Below are 25,837 nucleotides of genomic sequence, written 5' to 3' on the forward strand. Positions count from 1 at the left end.
TTAACAAGATCCCCAGATGATCTGTGTGTACTTTAGCATTTTAGAAGCAACAGAATTACTGGACATTATTGCATTTAATCCTCACATTACCCTTATATCATAGGTATTATTTAAAAGAAGAGGGAAACTGTACAGACAGTTTAAGTATTTGTGTAGTGTCACCCAGCCAAAGGCAGGATTTGAACCCAGATCTATCTCACTCCACAGCTTAAGTTCAAAAACACTATTTCACTGACCTCAGAAGCTATTGGTTACTTTAGCAGAGGGTGTGTGTCTGCCATGTGCATGGCCATGCAAGTGTATATGTGTCTGTATGTATGTATATAGAAAATGTGATTTTGAGATCAGATCAATATTATATTTATTTTTACTTGTTGTCAAATATTGACTTCTCCCACCAAGAGAATTCTCTGTAAGAACTAATTTACGTAAATTACATTAAACTGATTTATTCTGCTTTTCCAGCATTTCCAGGTTGAGGTGAAGAAGTTCAAGTGTTTGTTCTAGAAGGCTCTTTGAGGTGGAACCAGTGTAAATATAAATGTGTGTAAATCTCAGTTGATTCCCTGATGTGATTGTAAGACTGCTAGTTAGTAATGAGAAGCAACTAATTGACTTTTTAAACTAGGAAAATAAAGAAAGCAACTCTATTCTCCAGCTTTCAAAGAAATTTTATGGGCTAGAATGATTTCTGTTCTTTCCAGTTTCATAATCAGTGCTAACCATATTGAAAACCTGTAACCTCACACAGCACAGCAAATGACACATTCTTGTTGCCAGAATGTACAGAGGAACTAACAGGACAGGTAATCAGTCTCCTGCCTGCTGGCATCTCTGGATTCAGGTTGGTCATCAACAGTAACTCAGACAAGGCATGAGGGCAGATGGGGGATGAATGAACAGTTCCAGTAAAGTCAAAGAGCTTTAAACACTCAGGACCTTGCTGACACTCCACCTCCTGTACAGCAAGGACAGAAGGCAATAGTCATTTTAAGTTACCTTGTGGAAGTGACACTTCTTATACCTAACCTTGAGGTATTGATAGTGAAGATAACTTGAGTTTCTGATTTTTCCAGGTCCAAATACAGGGAGGATTCCTGGAGAGGCTTATGTAGCATGGAGATTTCTACTAGGGAGAGAAAAGACTGACAAATTACATTTCCACTATGTCAGACATTTCTCCAAACTTCCCCAAGACACAAAAACAGTAATTCCCGCCTTCTTTCTATGGCATATACAGACAGAGACACACACATTAATAATCTAGTATAACAATGTATGCACATGTGAAGGGACAAGAAGAAGGGGAGAGAATGTCTTCAGATTCTTAACTTTTAAGTCTTGAAATGCTTATAAAACAGACAAATTAGGTAAAAGCACTTAACAAAAAAGTTGACTCTAAATCTGCAGAGAGGAAGGCAGTTCAATAATGAATTCCGAAGAGAAGATTGGTGGGTTGTCCAGAGATTGAGATGACAAGGCTCAGAGCCCCCCTTGTGGTTCTACAGCAGATTTATTGGATGGTCTGGAACAAACTGCTGAAAGTGTCTGTTTCCTGATTGCCTCACATGCAAGATGCAGGTACTAGAGTCAGAGTGACATGGACATCTTTTGAAGCTTTTATTCTTTTAGAACGCGAACCAGACAAAAGTCTGAAGAACATTTTGCATTCCATCAAAAATGCAGAATAAATATAAAAATAAGATACGACACTTTAGGAGTGAGGTGAAGAACCGTCATAAATAATTCTTTCCAAAATTTTAATATGGCAAGACCAAAGTTATCATCCCCAACTGACCAAGAATATCAAACTTCTGCAGCTCGGTGGGGGCATTTTTCTTTTCATATTAAGGCAGATCAGTGTTAAAGTGGAGCAATGCCTAAGGAAGAAAAGGAAGATTGAAAACCCTCAGTGCTCTTTTTAAAAACTCCCTAGAAGAATGTGTAATGCAAGCTGCTCGCTGGAAAACTGACAAGGTTTCACAGTTTCTCCTTTGTGTGGGTGGAGAGACAATGGACAGGCAGAGTCAGGAAATTTCAAGTCGGGGACTCTGGAATTAATGGATTCTCACATCAAAGTCAGTGAGGCTGGTGCTCAAAAAGAAACACTTGGGTAAAAACTGACAGAAGGCATCGTCCCCCTCCTGCAGCAACACAGAGGGTTTTCATCCCCATGAGCCTTAGAAATTCCTCGCAGTCTTTGACAGCCACGAGTTTTCTTTCTGCTACCAGGTGATCCATGAAGTAGAACAGCTTGAGAGATGCTTGAAGTTCTTCTCAGGGTGGCTTTGAAGGGAAGCTCTCCCCACATAGCTGGTCCTCAAGCCCAGAAGTCAATCCTGCCAGCCCCTTCTATCCCTCAGCCTCTGAAAGAGGTGTCACTGCCGTTCTCTCTGCCTCGACCCCAAGCATACATGCAGGCACGCACACAAACACACACATGCATGCGCTGTGCACGCACACAAACACACACATGCATGCACTGTGCGCACACACACGCACTCACACGCCTACATAAGCTGCTAAATTCCCTGTTGGTTGTAGCATTTCCCCAGTTCCTGTAAGCATCCTGGTCTCCTTAGGCTGCTTGAGGCCAAGGTGACATCCTTTCCTTGGGGCCAGCAGGGATGTGAGTCTCTGACAACCTGAAATGTCCTCTAATAAAAAGGCTGGCCTATCTGCTATCAAGAAAGTATAGAAGCTTGATACATTGTGTGGAAGTACAGACAGCCATTGTAGAGAAGTGGCCACCTGGCATAAGACAGGGATATCTGAAGCCAAGGTAGGAATCTTCCTCCACGGTGTTCTAGGTACAGTTCTAAGAGACAAGGTTAGAACTGAAATCCACTCTGACAAGTATTTTCAAGTGCAGAGCACTTGGTTAATAATCAGAATCAGAAGACAGGTTCATATCATAGTGCTATTTTGTCCACTTTACCAACACCTGTGAGCTGTTCTTAGCCTTGGCTGCCCCTTAAAACCACTTGCAAAGCCTTAAAATATGCTGGTGCCTGGGCCCCACCCCAGAGACTCTGATTTAATTGTCTGGTGTGCATCCTGAGAATTAGGATTTTTTAGTCTAGTGGGTATTCAGGATAGAGACCAGAGTTAAATCAGGAGAGATGGGTCAGACGGAATATCTAAGAACCTACACAGCATCTGCTAAGTGCCAGGCACCTCACGTGGTGCTGTACAGACGGAAAAATTAATAAAGCACGATTTGTCCCCAAGTGGTTCATAGTCTCATGGGAGAGAAAGGCATATAAATAAATCACAGCATGGCCAGAGCAGCCTTGCCCTGCGTAAGGATGGGAACTACGTAAAGTAGGAAAGAGTTAGCTCTATCCTTTGTGGGAAGAGGGGAGGTTAAGGGGGGCATCCTTGGGATGGTGATTTCTGGGCTGATCCAAATTTTGCTAATTCTGTCCTTTGTCGTTATTAGAACATGGATGGACCTATAATCCTGAATCATTAGATCAGACCAACCTTCTATGGAGGACAGATTCAACAGGGGTGATAGGAAGAGCAGGGGCTCCCGGTGGCAGGAAGCCCTGGGTTCAGACCCCAGCTCTGCTACCTCTATTCTCAGGAGATTTACAGTCCCTGGGCCTTGGTTTCCTTGACTGAAAATTGAAGATATGTCTAACTTCCCTTGCAGAGCAGATTAAGGATTAGATATAAAGTGGCTAGAGCTGGCACAGTTTCTGCCTATTATAAATACTCAATAAATGGTGGAGGCTATTATCTTTAAAACCCTAAATTTATTTTTAAGAAATAAACAGACCACAAAAGGAGAGGAGACTATAGTGTCAAATCTAAAGGTCATCTTGGACAAATGACCTTTAAAGTTTTTTTTGCTCATGTACCCCCGAAAGAATTTTATAAAACTGTATATAATTCTCGTACATCTTCATTGAAATCTAACATTTTTCATCATGAGTTTAAATAGTGACAAAGACATGAAAAATCTAGTGTATTGTAAATATGGACATTTAAAAATAAAACTCTTAGGTAACTCTCATGAGTATATCCAGTAGACTCTAAATACTACAGCACCTTGATATCCATCATCCATTTAAAAAATACATGAACAAGCTCTTCAGTTGGAGTTAAGAATTTTAATTATTCCTTCTTTTTCATCAACTTATATTTCCATTTCGTTCCCTCATAGAATTTTATCCTGATATATCTAAATAAATTTGATTTGAAATTACTTTATTGATCATTGTATGATACATATCTGTAATAAAAATATGCATATAAATTTAAATTTTTTAATTTCTAAAATTTTTATAATGAAAAGACTCAAAGGATTTTAAAAATATCTTCTAGATTGAGTTTTTATTACAATTACTATTAGTAAATAATTGATCAAAATAACATAAGTATACAGGAAATTTCAATACCTAATTATTGACTATAAAAAGTAATAACTTATCGGATATCAGCTTTTAATGAAACAAACAGTGAGGGTTTTTTTTTTCCAGTAAGTATACATATCTATGGATAAGTGCTACCTATTACTAGAATGGGAAAGTCTAGCATCAATTCTAACCAATTTTTTTGTTTTTATCAATGTGAATACTAAGAAAACCTGTTCTTATAAGTACAGGTAATCCCAGGTAATACATAGAAATGGAAAGAGTGTGACTGACAGTATTACTACTTGATTCTTTCAAATCTAGTTATATGCCCCCCAAAATCACATAACAGCCAGTCATCAAGATGTTTTTTTAATGATCTAACAGCTGACATCAGCAACTTCCTAAAATTTTTTAAAGAAAAAATTGGCAACTGCATGAGTTGCAAAAAGATCTGTTCCCTGGTGAATCACTCACGTTTAGACTTGTTTCTTTATCTGATGCTGCGGAATTTTTATACACTCTGGAGAAATGCCTCATGATGGTTAAGATTCAGAATAGGTAAAGGAAAAGGGTAATTGTGAAAGGAAAGGTGTGAATGGAGAACAGTTTTCTCCATCAAAGGTGTCCCCAGAAGATCAATTTCAGCAAAGAATATATATAGAAATACAGGAACTGAATACTGTTGTCCCTTCAAAAAAACCCAGCCATACTCCCGTATCCCCAGAAGGGCTTTGCATTTCTGTGTACCCCAGTTTCTAAGACCCCTGTTTTAGAGAACAGTCTTTATTTAATGTGTAGGTGCTCTGAAAGGCTGTATTGCTCTGAGTTAGTCTCCACTTCCTTATGGATACAATAATTTATCTTTACTTTTATTAACCTTTTGCTTTATCTCAAAGTCTTCCTTTAACAGGGAAGGTAAAAATGCTGGTTGAAAACACTTTCCATCTGGAGATCATTTGACCATGGTCATTTCTAAGAAGTTCAGGACAGCTTACTCGTTACCACTGAAGAACATGGGCTCTTTTGTTTTATTTTATACTATTTTATTACAAGTAAGAAATTCTGCCTTTACCAACGTGGTAATATACCCTGGAATTTTCCAGATTGCCAATCTTTGCCAATCATTTTCTCAATAGTTGCTAAATAGCCCCTTTGCTCAGTGATGAATAGATCCTTTGAGGTGTTGGCATACCAATCTTTCTTTTGTGTTCAACCTTCCTTCTCTTACTTCTTGCACAATAAGACTCCTCTCTGACTAGTTTTATTTTTAGACAGGAAGAATGAATGTTTAGATCTATTGTGCTTGAAATTTTTTCTTTAGTATGTTTGCTTTGTGGTGACTAACTTCACAGAATTTGTCTCTCTGGCTCGTTAATCAGTCCCCTTGTAAGGAAGGCATTTTCCCTACCTTCCTACTCTTGAAACTCAATTACATAACAGTGCATCATACTTAGCAAATTTCTGATCTCCAAGGGTGGCTTAGAAGTTGTAAAAGGAATATCATTAAGGTTGGGACACTGGTTGGGTGGTTAGAAATGGATGGAATATTCGATCTCACCCCTCCTAAACTCATCAAAGAATAAAATAAAGGGTGTGGAACCTCTCGGGTTTCTCTGTTTTGACTTCTGAGCCATCTTGGAGTTGGAAGAACCAGGACCCATCCTCCACCCAGGAAAGCCTTCTTCCAGGCTTAACTAGAAAGTGTCTATGAAATCCCCCTTGGAGACTCCTCTTCCCACATCCACCTGCCCTTGTTTTGGTCAAGGAGGAATTGCTAAGGCAGAGTATTTCAATATTTCCAAGGACTAGAAGTAAATTTTTGAGAGCTGTGGCCAATCCTTTATAAGCTGTTGTGAGTCTTTATTTATCAGCATTAATACTTTTTCTAATACATGCTAGATGCAATGCATCAGAAACCCTTAATGGACACAAGAGTGAGGAAAAGGGGGAGCTACAGATTTTCTGGAGAATTTAGATGCTGACTTCAAAGAATTCTGGCTTCCTTATATCTCCCAGCCCTTAACCCCAAATTTGGTCAAGATGGCATGTTTTGGTAAAGTTTTGTCAAAGCCATCATTGGCTACTGATGAATTCTAAATCAATTAGGTGGCGATGAGTGGATGAGTGAGAACCTGGCTTTGCTACTTTTGACTTCTCAGTCAGCCTGAGGGGAGGGGAAGTGTCCTCTTTTGCTTGCAGTAGGTGTTCAGAACAGTGAGCCCTAATCTGAATTCCTTTTTCTCCTTGACTAACTCTACCAAAACTGAGAAATGTAGGAATTTTTCCAAGAACAAATCTCAATTGCGTTCTTATTAGGAGAGGAGGTAAAAGGTAGATAGTGTGAGAAAGACATGCACTCTGCCAAGAGCAATATTTCAGAGCCCCATTGCAACACCCCCCTGATAGCATAAAATTTGCTTAAGGAGGGTCTTATTTATTGTCTAGTCAGGGGGCCCGCTTACTGGAAGTGCCAGTAGGAAATTACATTTAATACTGTATATAATCATTGAATTATAATGGTATAAGAGAAAAGAAATGGGGTTTGGAACCACATAATCCTCCCTGGTAATCACCTTTATCTACATATTTAGCCTTTCTGAGACTCTGTTTATCAATCTGTAAAACAGGAATAAGTGGGATTTCTAGGATTGTGTGAGAATTGAATAAGTATGAACATCATCTAGCATAGTGCCTGGCACACTGAATGTGTCAACACATGTTAATTCTTCTCTTCCCCGTCCTCTCACCTGTAGCACAATAAAGTTAGAGTTAAGATACATTACATGTGAACGAACAAATTAAGAGAGAAATTCCAACACACGTAAGAGAAACCAAGCCAAAGGACATATTTGTGATTTTCACAGTTTTCACAAGAATTCTCCCTTCTTTATATAGCCACACCTTAATAATGGATTATCTATTCATTAACTACTTATTCAGCACACATTCTATGGCCAATTCTAGGCAGATGGGGGATGGGGCAGTGGAGATGTAAAGATATTAATATAAAAGACAGGGTCCCTTTGAGTTTGGGAAACAAGAAAAGACATGTTAACAACTTATCGCTGCTCATACGTGATAAGGACGCAATGAGCTGTGTAGATGGAACCAAGCTCTGCCAATTAGCCAGCCTTACAAGCTTTCCACTGCCTTTAAATATCTCCTTGGATTCAGGTTTGTCTGTATTTGAACCCTGGCTCTAATTGGCAGCACGATCTTGGGCAAGTCACTTTACCTCTGGAAGTGTTTTCCCACCTGTAAAATGGGGAAAATGTTCTCTCCCTATAAATATTCTAAAAGATAACATATGCAAGATCTTAACACAGTCAACTGTTGGAGTTACCTAATTCATGATCACTTTTCAAAGGAAACAGAAAGTTAAGGTGGGGTGGGATGGTCAAGTCTGAGGCCATTTTATTCCTTGATATCCAATCTAGCAAAAAGTTAAGGGGAAACGTTGTAGACTAATGACTGTAATGAACTTTTGGGATTGTTTTTGATTTTAATTATCCATGCAATTGCTATCCCACTTTACCACAGATAATCAAGAAGCATGAGTCAGCATTTGGCACAGTAACGTGTCCTAGCAAGGTAATGCAAGCTCATGCTTTTCTACCTCATTAGATGAGCAAATGAAACAACTTCTTTTTTCTTTTCTTTTATTTTGATTTCAGTGACAAAATGTTCCCAGCCTTTGGGTTTGGTGCCAGGATACCCCCAGAGTACACGGTGAGTGAGTGGAGATGGAATCTTCTTTCACTTTCTGTGATCCAAGGATAACTTGGGTTTCCTTTGCAGTGGTCTCACTTGTTTGGCTGTTAACATAACTATGTTAGTAGCACCTAAAGAGTCAGAAATGGTCTTGAGACTGAGAAAAACACTCAGGAAGTTGATCTACAGAGGCATAGAACCTATCTATTCAGATCTCCTCTAGGAAATAGAATCAAAATAGACCCTATTAGCAATGCCAACTGTGAAAGGTCATGACCACAAGTCTACAAACTCCCTCCTCCCAAGTATCTGAATATGAGTCCTGTATGGGAGACACAGTGAAGTCCTAAAGAAAGGACCATTGTGGCTTAGAGAATTGGGAAGCCAAAAGGTTCTCATGAAGACACTGGAATCCTGCTGGTTTTTTATACTGATTTCTCATGACACAAAGAAGGCAAAGATTGTGTGTAGAGAAATTTGTTCTGTAGTGGAGCTGAGATACTTTACTGTGGTATACCAGCTGCTCCTGTGGAACACTCTCCACAGAGAACTCAGCTTTCCCAAGTGGGCAGGGCCTTGGAGAGGCAAAAGGAACCCTGCCCCAGCCCGCATCTCACCAGTGCTCTGAGGTCTGAGCTAAGTGCAAGCAACACTGCCCAGTCATCAGTTTCTATTCTGCTGACTGTGTCTGACCTGCAGGTCAGGAGGCTGACATTTGCTCCTTCATCAGAGCTTCAAGCAAAGGGCCTTCTCTTTTTGTGAAAGAGGGAATCAATCTCCCTGTCACTACTAGGGGGAGCAGTGATGGAGTGGCATCTCTCCCCAGCCTGTCCTCTTTCTTGTTTGTCTTGTGTTCCACACTGGTCTTCCTGCTGGGCATGGCTACAGAATTCTGGAAGCATTTGTTGGAAATAGAGCATGTGGGGAGAAAGAATATAGAACAGGAGTTGTATACTGGCATCCTCTACACATTATTCAGGCCACAAATGTGTTATATATGACATGCTTTTTTTTTTTTTTTGAAGAATTGGGCAATTTTATATAAATCTCAGATTTCTGGCTTCTCTAGAAAAACTGAAAAACCTGGCAACGCTAAGATTAAAAGATGACCTAAACTACATACACATGCATGCACGTGTGCACACACACACAAGAGATCTTCAAAAAGTTCATGAAAGGATTAGTATTATCTCTTAATTCAATTTTCCACATACTTTTTGAGGTACCCTCACCAGAGCTGAGGAGATACAGTCCCCTTCAGATGGGTGTCAGTTCCAGAATGTGGGAAGGTGGCTGCCACCTTCTTCATGGAGCTGCTGAGCCTCAAGACTGAAATGCACCTCAGCAACCACCAGCCCAGCTACCCAGAGATGCTCGAGTGTCCTTCACCACATACCCACCAGATGGTCTTTCAGCCTCAACTTGGCCCAACAGGGCTAATGACAGAGCTGTGCAGCATACCTTGTTCCAGACCTTTCTTTTCTATTCGTGACATCTTACTGGTTCGCTTCCAGAAGTGACCTATCCTTCTTGCTGTTTTCTGAAGTTTTTATGTTCGCTTAATCCCCTGGTTCCATTCTGTCTTTCAGCTAGTTTACTCTTTCTGCTGTCCCAACAGGCATCTCTTATGTTTCCCCACTTCTAGTCCCCAACAGCCATTCAAATACCCCCTTTCTATGCCTAATTTCCCCCCTGCCCTGACAGGCACTGATGGCCTGACAACTCAGGTGCCCCCAAGAGAGTTTACAAGGTCACCACAATTTACTCCTTTAGGAGAAAATCGCAGAGTATGTATTAGAACTAAGACACAAGTCCCTCTGTCTTAGTTTGCATTCCCCTAGGAGCAGATCTTGAGATAAGGATTTGGATTCAAGTAGTTTATTTAAGAGGTGGAGGAAACTCCAACAGAAAGTTGGAAAATGGAAGGAAGACAACATAGGGTATATTATCAAGCCAGTTACCACTTTAAGCAACTGGAGCTTAATTCTGCTGGGGAACCCTGGGAGACATAAGAGAGCACACATAGACCTCAAGGTATAAGGGAGATGGGGTATTTATACATCATCTTGTGTCAATCACTGATTAAGGGGTGCTCCCAAGGGACATTTTTCTCAAAACTTTTAGTCTATTACTTGGGCAGGCAAAGCATGTTCTGGAGGCCAGAGAAAAACTGAAGGTAAATAAAGCAGGTAGGATGGTTGGAAGCCAGCTGACTTTCCTAGAAGTGCTAAGAGCAAGGGACTATGAGATGAGAACCGACAGCATCACCCACGACCTCCCACTAAGAAACGAGATGTCTTTTAACACAGTGACCTATTTTATAGCCCCCCAAAAGAGCCAGAGCTTAAAAATATCCTTTGAAATGGAATCCTCCATAAAATTTTAAATGATTCAATAAAAACGTCCAGATGTCAGAGCATCCCTCTTGTTTTATCAGGTTTTTGGAAAGAAGATAGTAAACAGTATATTATTTGACCTTGCACATAGGTCCTGCCAGGTAGAGAGATTTGTGTTAGATGATTGCAAGGTATATTACTTTATTACTTTTCCAAAAGTAGAATGTGATCTCTTTTACCTGTATATATGTGAAAATCCTCCTGCCCTATAGTTCTGTGTATTATGTTAGAGTGGTTTCTAAATGTCAACAGCTTGGCTGGAGTCTTTATAAGCATCACCATGTTGAGCACATAGCTTGGATTATTAAGTTATCTTGATTTTATCACTGGGCCCAAATAGACCTCAGTCAAAACTACAGTCTGTGACCAGTTCTTTGTAGAAGCTATTTGGACTTACATTTTTCTGAATTCTTTCCTCAGATTTCCTTATATGCTTTTTTCTCTTCTCTTGCCATCATCTATCCGATTGTAGAAAATTTTCTTGTCACCTCAGGTCCACAGGGAGTTTAGAATTCACCCTCCATCTCAGATTGATTGTATAAGGGCTTAAAATGGTTCCTGCTGCTTAACACATAATGAATGTAATGGGTATTTGTTTGCAAACTCTAAACCCCAGTGTCTTCTTAATGGATTAAAGTTGTAATTCTCCTTTTTTCTTTTTTTAAATTTTAATTGGTGTCTAGGTCTCCCATGACTTTGCAATCAACTTTAATGAAGACAACCCAGAATGTGCAGGTAAATCGCAACGTGAAAGAAATCCAGTGTCTCACAGCCCTTCGGTTTGCAGCTTTCCCATTTCAGTTTCTCTCCACTGATGTAGCATATCAGTCATGACTGTCCACAGCACAGAAGTAGGCTTTCCATGTCCAAATAAACCATGCTACTTCAAAGCAACAGAGAGCCATAATAATAGAGAAGGAAAAGAAGAGCTGGTATAGACAGAACGCAGAAGAGGTCATGAGCTTACAGCAAGAATATTGATCTCAATCATGGATTTCTCTGGCCAAAACCTAATAGGGAGAATTTCACCTAATGAGCAATGATGTATCCCTCTTTCTGATTTTCAAGTTTTCATCAAGTATTTATTTTTTATAACTTCCTCTCCGTGTAGGTATAAGGACAGAGGGAAACATAGAAATCATTTGACACTTTCAGCTTGTTGGCAAAGAACAGGCCTCAGTGACTTGGAACAAGTAGCTTCATGGTTTTGTGCCAGAAGGAGCCTTCTCAAAGGCTCTGGCCCATGTTCCATTATTTCCAGCCAGAAGTTCCCTAATACCATTCCACAAAATAATAATGCTGAAACCGTGATGATAATTATAGTGATAAATTTTATTCTACAATTATTTTCCCTGCTTTCTAAGTAACAAAGAGAGCCAAGTACATTTGTTACCGTAAAGATCGTAAGACATTTCTACAGTAGAAATGACCACATCTCTCTTCTCCTTCTTGCCCAGGAGGAAAGGGGCTGAGCCAGGGTTAGTTCAGATTCAATGGGGTATGTAAAGCATCTAGCAGTTTCTTTCACAAACTTAGCACTTAATTGCCAAGAACATATAAATATCATCTGAACATAGTAACCTCCAAGATCCAATCTCCATTCTGCCCTTATTCCCTCCCACGATCCTTCGTCCACAGTTTATTATGGTTTAGACTCCCCTCATCCCCAGTCTCCCCCGTTCTTAAACTATAAGTGGTTTTCCAACAAAACAGAATGAAATACATCCCTTAGTATTCACCTGTTTCACACTCTTAGGATTTGTCTGCCTGATATTTTTGAAAGGGAAATCAAGCTTGCTTATCTTAGGGAAAATCTTGAGAACCAAAGAAGATAAGGAGCTTCCATTCAGCATCACTTAACTTCAGAACCAGGCTGCATAATGATTTGGCATCCTCCTTTAGATGACAGGCTGTGGGGCAGGGCAAAGTATATACAGCACTTTCAGTGAGATTGGAAGCATGTGTGTAAGGGCAGAAGAGAACAGAACTTGCTCATCCAAGAGCCTGTTTGCAGTGCATGGTGGCTATGGAGAACAATCTCAGGAAAGGTTTGTGTGGCTCCCTCTGGCCCAAAACAGGACCAATGTGCTGTTTTGGAATAGAAAGGGGTAGGAAGACTAGCTGAAACACGGGAAGGCAAGAGAGAACACAGGCACAGACACCAGGAGAAGCCATGTGAATAAAAATCACTTGCAATGGGACTATTACTGTGGGATCAGGATTATAACATGAAATGTGCAGTCAAGAATTACCACATGCTGGGAGAAGCGGCACAGGCAGGGCTGTCTCTCCTGGCAGTGTCTCGTCTTTTACTATTTCCTGGGCTCACATTGCATCACAGTGGAAGCCCCCCTTTAAATGAAGCGTTAACCATGATGATGACATCACTTATCTATACTACAATCCCAGCAGATGAGTACATCAGACATTTTCTCATTCATCACACACTTGGTGAGCATTTACCATGTGCCTGACACTGTCTCAAGCTCTTTGGGGAAATACAAAAATGGATAAGTCATGATTCCTGCCCACAAGGAGTGTCTCATCTGGAGAGATGGTCAAGGGTACACATAACTCTTATGGGTGGCCCAGGTGTTATGTACTAGAGTCAACAAGGTGGTGTGTAAACTAAAGGAGCATTAAAGCCAACTTGAGGGCCAGCCCGTGGCTCACTTGGGAGAGTGTGGTGCTGACAACACCAAGTCAAGGGTTAAGATCCCCTTATCGGTTATCTTTAAAAAAAAAAAAAAAAAAAAAAAAAAAGCCAACTTGCCTAGATGCTGAGTACAGAGCTCTTAGAACCAGACAGACCTGGGTTTAAATCCTAAGTCTATATTCACTTGTAATATGACCTAGGGCAGATCTTCTAACCTCTCTAAGCCTCTGATTCTTCACCCATAAAATGGATATAAGATGTTTTTCATTATGCTATGAGGATCTAGTGAAATCTTATGAGTAAAGGGGGATATTAGGGAAAGGTTTGTGGAAATGGTTGCTTTTAACTTGAGCCTTAAAAGAGATGAATCATTTCAGTGGGGGAGGAGGCAGCAACACTAGCAATGTGGTATTCCTTTTTATCTTAAGAACAAATGTGATGTTCAGAAAGGCTATTTGGGGAAAGTTAATGCTTTATTTTTGTGTTTGATTATAAATATGTTTGGAGGGACTGTGAAACTACTGATCTTTGCCAATTTCACTTTAGGAATTCAAGGAGTTGTGGAAGCCTATCAGAACTGTCTTCCTAAGCTCCAACTCTATGGTCCCACCAACATCGCCCCCATCATTCAGAAGGTTGCCAAGTCAGCATCAGAGGAGACTAATACCAAGGAGGCATCGGTAAGGAGCAAGGCGATTCACCTGCTAACAGGAGTTTACCCTTCCTCTCCTGGATATTGGCCATAACACCCATCCCACTCTGACAATACATTCCAGCATTTCTATCAGTGCGAATGTGATCAGGTGACTTAACCTTTCCTTGTCTTCAGTCTCCTCATCTTAAAAATGGGGATAATCAAACCCATCTCTGCTGGGTTGTGAGGCTTAGAGATGACACATATCAAAAGTCTACCACATTGCCTGAACACAGAAGACTCTCAGCAACGGAAGCTACTGTATTTGCTGAAATATATCATAACCACATCCTGTCCCTGGAAAGAAAAAAGAAAAAACGTCCTAAAATAAGTTTGCTTTTCAATGTACCCATACTACAGATGGAAGCTAATAAGCACTGCCGACATAAAACAATGACTGATTCTGCCCCCTAGTGGTAAAGTGCAGGAAACGAAACAAAACAACATAGCAAGGATTTGTTTCACATCAAGGAAATGTATACCAAGGCTACAAGGCCACAGTCTGAGTTTTGTCCCTAATATTTTAGAAGTAAATATATTACCATTACAGCTTTTTTTATGTATCATTTTTAATGATATCAATGTATTTATTTTTATCTTTATGACTTTTTCCCCCAAATTTAGTAGAATACTACTGATGTCTGGAATTCTCTCTGTAATTTTATCCTGGTTTCCAGGATACCACATTTGCATAAAGAAAATAATATACTGCTCCCTCATCTTCTTACATCAACTCATCTAACCTACTTGCACTGTACCCATGTCCTCAGCCTTCCCTCATGTTAGAATAGATGGAGGACCAAGCTCCTGCCTAATGTCAACCTCTTCTTTTGTGCACTGGAGCACATTCCCTCTCAATTATCCAAGGACTTTACTCTGGCAATTATAGTCCTGTTCTTTCTCTTTGTCATATATTTTTCCCCTTCCACTGAAGACTCATTCCTATTAGCAAGTAAACATCCTTTTTAATATATACACATATATATTTTTTAATTGACACATATTGATTGTACGTATTTATGGGGTACAAAGTTATATTTCAATACGTGTATACAATGTGTGATGATCAAATCAGGGTAATCAGCATAGTCATCACCCCCAAAATATGTCATTTCTTTGTGATGAGAATATTTGAACTCCTCTCTTCTAGCTATTTGAGAACATAACCATAAATTATTGTTAATATAGATGCCTAGCACTACTGTAGACTACTAGAACGTATTTTTCCTGTCTAGCTGTAATTTTGTATCCATTAACCGACCTCACCCTATTCCCCAGTCCCCTTCCCAGCCTCTAGTAACCACAATTCTACTCTCTTCTTCTAAAAGCTCAACGTTATTTTTTAGCTCCTACACATGAGTGAGAACTCTATTGAGTATCCCATTGTATCTCCTGATTAAGTTAAAAGTTCTCCCTTGACCCCACTTTACCCTTTAGCTTCTAACCCTAACTTTACACTCCTGTAGAGCAAAATTCATTGAAAGAATTGCCTATCCTCACCGTCTCCATCTCTGTTCCTGTTAGTTCCTTCACCCATTCCAGTCAGGCTGCCCTCCCCAGCATGCCACTGAAAGCCATACTTAGCAAAGTCAAAAGTACCTCCAGGGCTGGCTGGTTAGCTCAGGTGGTTAGACTGCAGTGTTATAACACCAAGGTCAAGGGTTCAGATCTCCCTCCAAAAATGTACCTCCATCTTGCAAACTGATGGTCAAATCTTTGTCTTCATCTTGACCTATTGGTGGCTTTTGACCCAGTGATCACATTCCTCTTGAAACACCTTCTTCAACTGACTTTCGGAATACCATGTTCTACTGGTATCTACTGGCCCTCTTGTCTCACTGTCTGCTCTTTCTCAGTCTTTTTCTAACTCCTCCTCCTCGTCTTGACTTTTAAGTGACAAATCTCCAGAATTCAGTCTTTAGACCTCTTCTTTGTCTGTGGTGATCTTGTCCATTGCCATGGCTTCATATGCCACATATATGCTATGATCCCTAAATATATATCTACAGCCCCAACTCCTCTCCTGAGCTTTGAATTTATACATTGAACTGTTTGCTCAACATCTCCATCTGGATGTCTGATAGCACATGCCAATCAGAACTCTTTTTATTTAAATTTTTTATTTATTATTAGCATACCATTCTTACAAATTATGATATTTCTTTATGCCCTTTAACCAGCCTATCACTTTCCAACCCTCCCCCTCCCTCCCCCTCACCTCTAGTATCCTTAGGTTTTTTCTCTCCTTCTGAAAGTTCAACGTATTGTTGTGATCTTTTCTTTCCTTCCTTCCTTCCTCCTCCCCTCCCTCCCTCCCTTCCTTCCTAACAGCCAGTCGCACGTGAGAACATGTGGTATTTCAAGTTCTTTGTATGGCTTATTTCACTTAACATAATTTTCTTCAGACTCATTCATGTTGCTGCAAATGGCAGAATTTCATTCTTTCTTATGACTGAGTAGTATTCCATTGTGTATATATACCACATTTTCCTTATCCAGTCGTCCATCATTGGACACATGTTGGTTTCGTACTTTGGCTATTGTAAATACAGCAATGAACATGGGAGTGCAGGTATCCCTTGTACGTGGTGATTTCCATTCCTTTGGATATATACCCAGTAGTGGGATTGCTGGATCATATGGTAGCCTTATCTGTAGTTGTTTAAGAAACCCCCACACTGTTTTCTGTAATGGCTGTGCTAATTAACAGTCCCACCAACAGTGTAGAAGAGTTCCCCTTTCCCTGTATCCGTGCCAGAATTTGTTTTTCTTGGTCTTTTTGATAATGGCTGGTCTAACTGGGGTGAGATGATATCTCAATGTGGTTTTGATTTGCATTTCTCTGTTGATTAGTGATGCTGAGCATTTCTTCATGTACCCATTAGCCATTCGTATGTCTTCCTTTAAAAATGTCTATCCATTTCCTTTGCCCATTTTTTAATTGGATCGTTTGGTTTTTTACTGTATAGTTGTTTGAATTCTTTGTATATTCTGGATATTAATCCCTTGTCAGATGTATAGTTTACAGATATTTTCTCCCACTCTGTAGGTTGTCTTTCCACTCTGTTGATTGTTTCCTTTGCTGGGAAGAAGCTTTTTACTTTGATGTAATCCCATTTAGTTATTTTTTCTTTTGTTGCTTGTGCTTTTGGGGTCTTATTCATAAGTCTTTGCACAGTCCTACTACTTGGAGTGTTTCCCCTATGTTTTCCTTTAGTAATTTTATGGTTTCAGGTCTTATATTTAATTCTTTTATCCATTTTGATTTAATTTTGATATATGGTGAGAGGTATGGGTCTAGTTTCATTCTCCTACATATGAATGTCTGATTTTCCCAGTACCATTTACTGAAGACACAGTCTTTTCCCCAGTGCATAGAGTTGGTGACTTTGTCACAGATCAGATGGCTGTAGGTTATGGGATGATTTCTGGATTCTTTATTCTATTCCATCAATCAATGTGATTATGTCAGTACCATGCTGTTTTGGTTATTATAGCTTTGTACTATAGTCTGAAGTCAGGTAGTGTTATGCCTCCAGCTTTATTTATTTTGCTCAGAACTGCTCTGGCTATTCATGGTCTTTTGCTATTCCATGTAAATATTAGGATATTTTTTTCTGTTTCAGAGAAAATGTCATTGGAATTTTGATGGGGATTACGTTGAATCTGTAGATCACTTTGAGTAGTATGGACATTTTCACAATGTTAACTCTTCCAATCCAAGAGTATGGGATATATTTCCATCTTCTTGTGTACTCATTAATTTCTCTCAACTGTGGGTTGTAGTTCTCATTGCAGAGATTTTTCACATCATTGGTTAACTTTATTCCTAAGTATTTTATTTTTTTGGTGGCTATTATAAATGGGCTAGCTTTCCTGATTTCTTTTTCTGCATGTTCACTGTTGGAGTATAGAAATGCCATTGATTTTTGTGTGTTGATTTTGTATCCTGCAAATTTGCTGAAATCAATTATCAACTCTAAGAGGTTTTTTGTAGAGGCTTTAAGCTGTTTGATATATAGGATCATGTCATCTGCAAACAGGGACAGTTTGACTTCATCTTTTCCAATCTGGATGCCCTTTATTTCCTTCTCTTCTCTGATTGCTCTGACTAGTATTTCCAACATTATGTTGAATAGGAGTGGCCAGAGTGGGCATCCTTGTCTAGTTCCTGTTCTTAAGGGAAAAACTTTCAGCTTTTCCCCATTCGGGATGATATTGGCAGTGGGCTTATCATATATGGCTTTAATTATGTTGAGATACTTTCTGATACCTAACTTGTAGACAGTCCTTATCATGAATGAATGTTGAATTTTGTCAAATGCTTTCCAGCATTTATAGAGATGGTCATATGGCCTTTGTCTTTGATTTTATTGATGTGATGTATCACATTTATTGATTTGTTTTTGTTGAACCAACCCTGCATCCCTGGGATGAATCCACTTGATCATGGTGTATAATTTTGTGTATGTATTGCTATATTCTGTTAGCTAGTATTTTATTGAGGATTTTTGCATCTATATTCATCAAGGATATTGGTTTGCAGTTTTCTTTTTTTGTTGTATCTTTGTCTGGTTCAGTATCAGTGTGATGTTTGCCTCATAGAATGACTTTGGGAGAATGGCCTCTGTTTCAATCTTTTGGAATAGTTTGTAGAGAATTGGTATCAATTCCTCTTTGAATGTTTGGTAGAATTCTGCAGTGATTCCATCTAGTGCTGGGCTTTTTTGGGGGGGAGCCTTTTGATAACAGCTTCAATCTCTTTTATTGTTATTGGTCTGTTCAGATTTTCTATATCTTCTTGGCTTGGTTTTTTTAGTTTGTGTATGTCCAGAAATTTATCTGTTTCATCCAGATTTTCAAATTTGTTGGCATATACTTGTTTATAGTAGTCTCTAATGATTTCTTGTATTTCTGAGGTCTCACTTGTAATATCACCTTTTCCACTTCTAATTTTTGTTATTTGTGTCTTCTCTCTTCTTTTTTTAGTCAGCCTTGCTAATGGTTTGTCAATTTTATTTACCTTTTCAAAAACCCAACTTTTTGAATCATTGGTCTTTTGCATCATTTTTGGGTTTCTATTTCATTAAGTTCTGCTCTGATCTTAATTATTTCTTTACATCTGCTAACTTTGAGTTTAACTTGTTCTTGTTTTTCTAGTTCTTTAAGGTGAAATGTTAGGTTGTTTACTTGCTATATCAATCTGTTTTGTGTTGCTATAACAGAATACCTGAGACTGGGTAATTTATAAAGAAAATGAAATTTATTGCTTACAGTTTGTGATGCTGGGCAGTCCAGAGTCCATCTGGTGGTGGTGAAAGTGACCCAGGGTGATAGTGGAAGCAGAGAGAGCAGAGAGAGCAAAAGGAAGACTCTCCTCTTCTTTTAAAGCCCTCAGAACCATGCTCCTTTTTTAATCCATTTTTAATCCATTCACTATGCACAGTCCTACAATCCAATCACCTCTTCAAGGCTCTGCCTTTCAATTACCATAATAGGATATCCCACCCTGTTAACAGTCACAGTGGGGGCTAAGTTTCTAATACATAAAACTTGGGAGACACAATTCAAGCTTCCATAGTTTCGGGGGGACATAATCCAGTACAGTTGCCATTTCGCCATTCTTCTGAAGTAAGCATTTAATGCAATAAATTTCCCCCTTAGTACTGCTTTTGCAATATCCCACAGGTTTTAGTATGATGCAATATTATTTTCATTAGTTTTAATAAATTTTCTGATTTCCTATTTAATTTCTTCTTGGACCAATATGTCATTAAGCAGAATGTTGTTTAATTTCCATGTGTTTGTATAGTTTCCAGAGTTTCTTTTGTTATTGATTTCTAATTTTAATCCATTGTGATTGGAAAAGATACATGGAATAATTCCAATTCTTTTGAATTTGTTGACACCGGATTTGTGACCTAACATGTGATCTATCCTGGAGAATGTTCCATGTGCTGATGAGAAAAATGAATATTCTGAGGTTGTTGGATGGAATGTTCTGTAGATCTGCCAAGTCCAATTGGTCTAAAGTGTTTTTTAGATCTTGTGTTTCTCTGCTGATTCTTTGCCTAGATGATCTGTCCAATATTGACAGTGGGGTGTTCAGGTCCCCTGCTATTATGGTATTAGTGTCTATCTCATTCTTTAGATCTAATAGTGTTTGCTTTATAAATATGGCTGCTCCGACATTGGGTGTGTATATATTTATGATATGTCTTCTTGATGGATAAATCTTTTTATCATTATATAATGGCCTTCTTTATCTCTTTTGATGGTTTTTATTTTAAAGTATATTTTATCAGATATAAGAATAGATACTCCAGCCCTTTTTTCATTTCTATTTGCATGGTATATCTTTTTCCATCCTTTCACTCTTAGTCTGTGTGTGTCTTTACAGGTGAGGTGAGTTTCTTGAAGGCAGCATATAGTTGAGTCTACCTTTTTAATCCAGTCAGTCAGTCTGTGTCTTTTGAGTGGGGAATTTAATCCTTTTACATTAAGAGTTGTTATTGAAAGGTGTTGATTTCCTCCTAGCATTTTACTGATTTTTTTGTTTGGATGTCTTAAGTATCTTTTGTTCCTTTCTCTCTGATTTCCTGTTCATCTTCTGAATTTGTTCATTTCTTGGGGTGGTAGATAAACTTTCTTTCTCTTTATAGTTAGCATTTTTATTTTACTAGTGGGTTTTGTTCTTTCTTGAGTATTTATGGCAGTGGTGGTTATTTTTCAGGGACCACACCCAGCACTCCCTTGAAAATTTCTTGTAAGGTTGGTCGTGTGGCAGTGAACTCTTGCAGTTTTTGTTCGTCTGAGAAATATACTATTTGTTCTTCATTTAGGAAGGATAGCCTTGCTGGGTAAAGTATTCTTGGCTGGCAACTTTTGCCTTTTAGTATTTTGAATATATCATCCCATTCTTTCCTGGCTTTTAGGGTCTCTGATGAAAAATATGATGCTAATCTGATTGGGGCTCCTTTATAGGTGACTTGATGCTTCTCTTTTGCAGCTTTTAAGATTCTCTCTTTGTCTTTGAGTTTTGACAATTTGACTATAACATGTTTTGGAGAGGATTTTTGGGGATTGAATATGTTTGGGGATCTTTGACCCTCCTGAAACTGAAGATTTGTATCTTTCCCTATACCTGGGATGTTTTCTGCTATTATTTCATTGAATATATTTTCAACGCCATTTTCTTTTTCTTCCCCTTCTGGAATACTCATGATTAGGATATTTGAGCACTTCAGGTTGTCTATTATCTCTCTTAGGTTTTCTTCAATTTTTTTTCTTTTTTTCTTTTTGTCTGCCTGTGTTATTTCAAACAGCCCATCTTCAAGGTCAGAAATTCTCTCTTCTGCTTGTTCTAGCATGCTGGTTAAACTCTCTGTTGTGTTTTTTATTTCATTGAATGAATTCTTCAGCTCCACAAGCTCTGCTACATTCTTTTTCAGAGCATTGATTTTTTTGTACATTTCTTCTTTCGGGTCCTGTATACTTTTCTCATTTCATTGTGTTGTCTAACTGAGTTTTCTTGTATCTCATTTAGTTTCTTTAGTATTATTACTCTGAATTCCTCATTTCAAGCACATCCTGTTCTATAGGACCTAGAGCTTGAGAGTTATTGTTATCCTTTGGTGGTGTTGTATTTTCTTGATTTTTTATATTTCTGGTATCTCTCCTTTGATGTTTAGTCATTGTGGCAGGAGATTTCACGGACCATTCATTTGACCCTAGTATCTGGCTAGGATCCTGCAGGGACTGCCAATTTGGCATGGCTGCCTTGGTTCCTGTGGGCCTCTCTGTGCCATGGGGACTGGCCTGGGCTGACAGTCCCACGGCAGTGCCTACCTGTTCTGGTGCAGATGGCTCAGGGATCTGTGGGCGTGGCAGTTCTTGGACCTCTCTGGGTGGTGCACACTCTATTACATTCTTTTTTAAGTTATTAATCTCTTTGCAAATTTCCTCCTTCATAACCTGGATATTTTTTCTTGTCTCATTGTGTTCTCTGATTGATTCTTCTCTTATTTCTTGGAGTTTTCTTAAGATCAGTGCTTGGAATTCCTTTTCAGACATCTCAATGGTTTCCTGCTCTATGGGGTTGTTACTTGAGAATTACCATGTTCCTTTGGTGGTGACACATCTTGTTTATTTGTAGTTCTAGTATTTTTATGCTGATGTTTGATCATCTGGTAGAACACTTGTTTCTTCTATCACTCTGCAGTGGGCTATGAGGGGAAAAACTTCCTCCTCTCTTTGTAGGTTCTGCTGGTGACTCTTCTTGTATTATTGCAATTGAGTGTGTGGTGGGCTGTCTTGGCTCCTGGTTGGTCAGTGAGCAGCCCCTCCAGTGCTCAGTCTGGGCAGGCCTGTGGCTGCATCAGTTCCAGGATGCAGCACATGTCTGGCGCACTCACCTGGGCATTGCGTGGTTGGTGGGTGGGCATGTGCACCCCTCCAGTGCTCGGGCCAGTCAGAACTCTTGATTGTCTCCCTTATACCAGCTTCTTTCCTTGTCTTTCCAGTCTCTGTCTATGATCACATCATTCACCCAGTTGCTTAGACCAAAATTCTGAAGTCATTTTTCATTTCTTTTTTTCCCCTCATGTCCTGTATTAGTTACTTTTTGCTGCAACATTTAGCAGTTTAAAACAACAACAAACATTCTTCTCAAACATTTTCTGTGGGTCAGGGATTCAGGCACAGCTTACCTGGGTGGTTCTGGTTCAGGTCTCTCATGAGTTTGCAGTCCAGGTGTTGGCTAGGGCTGGGGTCATTTGAAGGCTTGACTGCAGCTGGAAGATCTGCTTTCAAGGTGGCTCGTTCACATGCCCGCCAAGTTGTTGCTGGTTGTTGGTCAGAGGCTTCAGCTCCTCACCACATGGATTGCTCCAGAGGGCTACTTAAGCATCCTATGACATGACAACTAGCTCTCTCTAAAGCAAGTGACTCAATAAGAAGCAAAGTAGAAGTCACACTGTCTTTATGGCTTAGCCTCAGAAGTGTTGCTCCATCATTTCCCTGATATCTTTTTGGTTGCATGAGACATCCCAATTCAGTGAAGAAAAGGACAACACAAGGACATTAACCAGGAGGCAAGGATTGTTGGGTGAAATCTTGAATCCTTGCTACCACATACCCCCTATCCAATCTATTGGTAAGTTATGACGGTCTATTTTCAGAATATACCCCGAATCCTCCACAGCTACTACCTACTTCAGACCCCAACTTCTTTCACCTGAACTAAGGCAAAAGCTTCCTAACTGGACTCCCTGCTTCATCTTTCCCCACTACAATATATGCTCCACACAAAAATGAGATTGGTCTTTTAAAAATATAATTGGTATCATGTTACTCCTTTGCTCTAAATCCTCCAATGGCTTCTCATCATGCTTAGAATGAAATCTAAATTCCCTAATATGGCCTAGAGGGCTCTAACTGACTCTGCCTATCTCTCTAGTCTTAGCTCCCATCAGTTTCTCTTTTGCTCCCTAGATCCCAGCAACACTGGCCTCTTGCTGTTCTCTAAACACACGCAAAATATTCCTACCTCAAGGCCTTTCCACTTGCTACTCCCTGCCAGGGTTTCCCTTACCCCAAACCTCCACATGATCCACTTTCTGACTTCATTAAGGTCTCTGCTCAGCTACCAACATCTCTAAGAGATCCCCCTAGCTACCTTATCCATAATAGCAAACCCACCCACTCCACCATGGCTCAGCTTTACTTTTCTTTATAGCACTTATCACCACCTGAACTGAAATTCTTTAGATGCGTTTGCTTATTTGTGTATTTTATGTCTCCTCTCCTTTTATATGGAAACTCTATAATGAGAAGACCTTGCTCACTAGTATATCCCCAGTACACAAAACAATGGTACATGCTCAATAAATACTTATTTAAAGAATGAATATGAAACCACTCAAATTATTTTTCATATCTATATGATGGAAAATACTTTAAATTTTCTTTTGAAAATTGGTATTTTAAATATTGCACATCTTATATGCCAGAAAATATGGTATTCCTGTTTTAGTTATAATTTGAAGTCGCTCCTACTTGAAACTATCAGAGTCCCCAGGTCCCTAGAGGAATGATGGTCACCGCATGCCTTTGGTTCAGTTCACTTTCTTTTTTCTACATCTCAGTATCATCATCAGCTTCTCTAGGCTTATGTCATTTAATGACATAGAGCAATTCCTACAAAAGAATGGAGATAGTGTAAAGCAAAATCTTATTTTAGACTAAAAAAAATTTTTTTTTTTTTTTTGGTCTTTTTCGTGACCGGCACTCAGCCAGTGAGTGCACCGGCCATTCCTATATAGGATCCAAACCCGCAGCGGGAGCGTCACTGCGCTCCCAGCACCGCACTCTCCCGAGTGCGCCACGGGCTCGGCCCCAGACTAAAAATTTTTAAATCTCCTTTTATTTAAAAGTTGACTACTGTAGAACTAGGGCTGGGTCTGAAGCTCACAGACCCCTTGAGCCTGTTCACAAACCCTTCACATGCAGGGTAACTGGCAAAAAGGTCCTTGGAGCCTTGGTTGAAGTAGGAATAGTCTTTACTCAGCACACACACATCTAAGAGTTAGGCAGTACAAAAAGAAACTCCAAAACTCAAATGCTACTGGCAAAGTCCAAAGAAAAACGGAGCAGCTGCCAGCAGAGTAAACATGCTCTGCTTTTAGACACAAGCTCTGCCGGCCAGCTTCTGCTTCACAAACTGAAGAACACACAAAAGCAACAAACTAAAAAGATGCATGGGTACACATGCTCACTAACTCCACCCACACACAACTTGTTTACAATAAATGTGCTGCACCACCCCCAACTGGACCGGGGGTGTGTGTGGCCTGACTAAACTATTCTATTTTCCCCACAACTTACATTTTCAATCTCCTTCCCAACATCTAAGAGGGAAAGAGAAGATGCCACACAGAACAGCCCATTTTTTTCTTATGGATAATTCTGGTTCAGGGGCTGTTCTGTGTGGCATTTTCTCTTACCTCCTCTGCTCATTATATCATGTTCTTGAAATCACTAACTAGTGGTTTGACCACAAAGAGGCCTGGAAACCCTGCACAGTTGATTGCTGATCTCTGGGTTATTAATGGTGTGTTTCCTTGAATAATGTGTTCGGAATGGTGATTGACTAGACATGTTGGCTTTTAAGCTGGCCAGAGCCACTCTATAAGCTGAGATCTATTCCAGCAAAGATGCTAGGGGTTTTATGCAGGACTAATCTCCCCAAGGTGTGGAAGCTAAGAAAATCATGCCTCTTCTCTGCTCATCTTTCCTCTTCTCTTGAGAGTCCACCAACACGTCTCCACTGGTGCACAGGCCCTGCAAGGCTTTCCCTAATGTGTCTCCCTCTGACCACAGAGGCCTTGGAGCAAATTTTAATCCTCATACATGCAAACTTTAGGGATAAGGGTTGAAGAGGATCAGTATTTCATTTTATTTTTTAACCTTTTTTTTTTAGCACAAGAACCCATTCTTCAAATGATAACTTTGTCAGAAACACAAATTTAAAGAAACAAAAAAATATAACACAAATTTAAAAAAAAAAAACACTGTTCACGCTAAATCTAAGGGCTTGAGTCAAAATTTGCATGTTTTCCTTTACCCCCTTTATCCTCAAGGGTATCCAAGGCATCCCTAAGGCTCCACAGGGTCCAGTTTAAAAATTGGTTGATCTCATCTCCTCTTGGGTACTAAGACCCACAAGAGTTAAAGGAGAACAGAGCTGATATAGGTCTGGATTTGGGGCTAATGTAATCCAGCATGAGTTTTTGGCCATCACTCACTCCCCCAGGGACAGGTGGTTCTGCTTTGAAAGGACAGGTCAGGAAATGGGACCAATTGCAAGAGGCATCCGATTCACATATTCCCAAGTAAATTACTCCTATAGACCAGAAACAAATGCTTTTACCCAGAGGTTTCTCCTGTTCTTTGAACAGTCAATGGTTCAGGGTCTCTTGTTATCACTGGTTGCTAAGGGTCATGAACCCGAATCTCT

General features: G+C 39.6%; 1 protein-coding gene across 1 annotated transcript in view; it reads left to right on the forward strand.

The window, feature by feature from the left end:
* CPNE4 (copine 4) overlaps nt 1–25,837 on the forward strand; it is a 354,676-nt gene that overhangs the window by 320,361 nt on the left and 8,478 nt on the right. Inside the window, exons 11-13 of the mRNA XM_063114381.1 lie at nt 8,039–8,093; nt 11,155–11,206; nt 13,674–13,807. Of these exons, the coding sequence (XP_062970451.1) occupies nt 8,039–8,093; nt 11,155–11,206; nt 13,674–13,807 (241 nt within the window). The remainder of the gene's footprint in view (nt 1–8,038; nt 8,094–11,154; nt 11,207–13,673; nt 13,808–25,837) is intronic.

This window comes from Cynocephalus volans, chromosome 11 (assembly GCF_027409185.1).
Source record: "Cynocephalus volans isolate mCynVol1 chromosome 11, mCynVol1.pri, whole genome shotgun sequence".
Taxonomy (NCBI): Eukaryota; Metazoa; Chordata; class Mammalia; order Dermoptera; family Cynocephalidae; genus Cynocephalus; species Cynocephalus volans.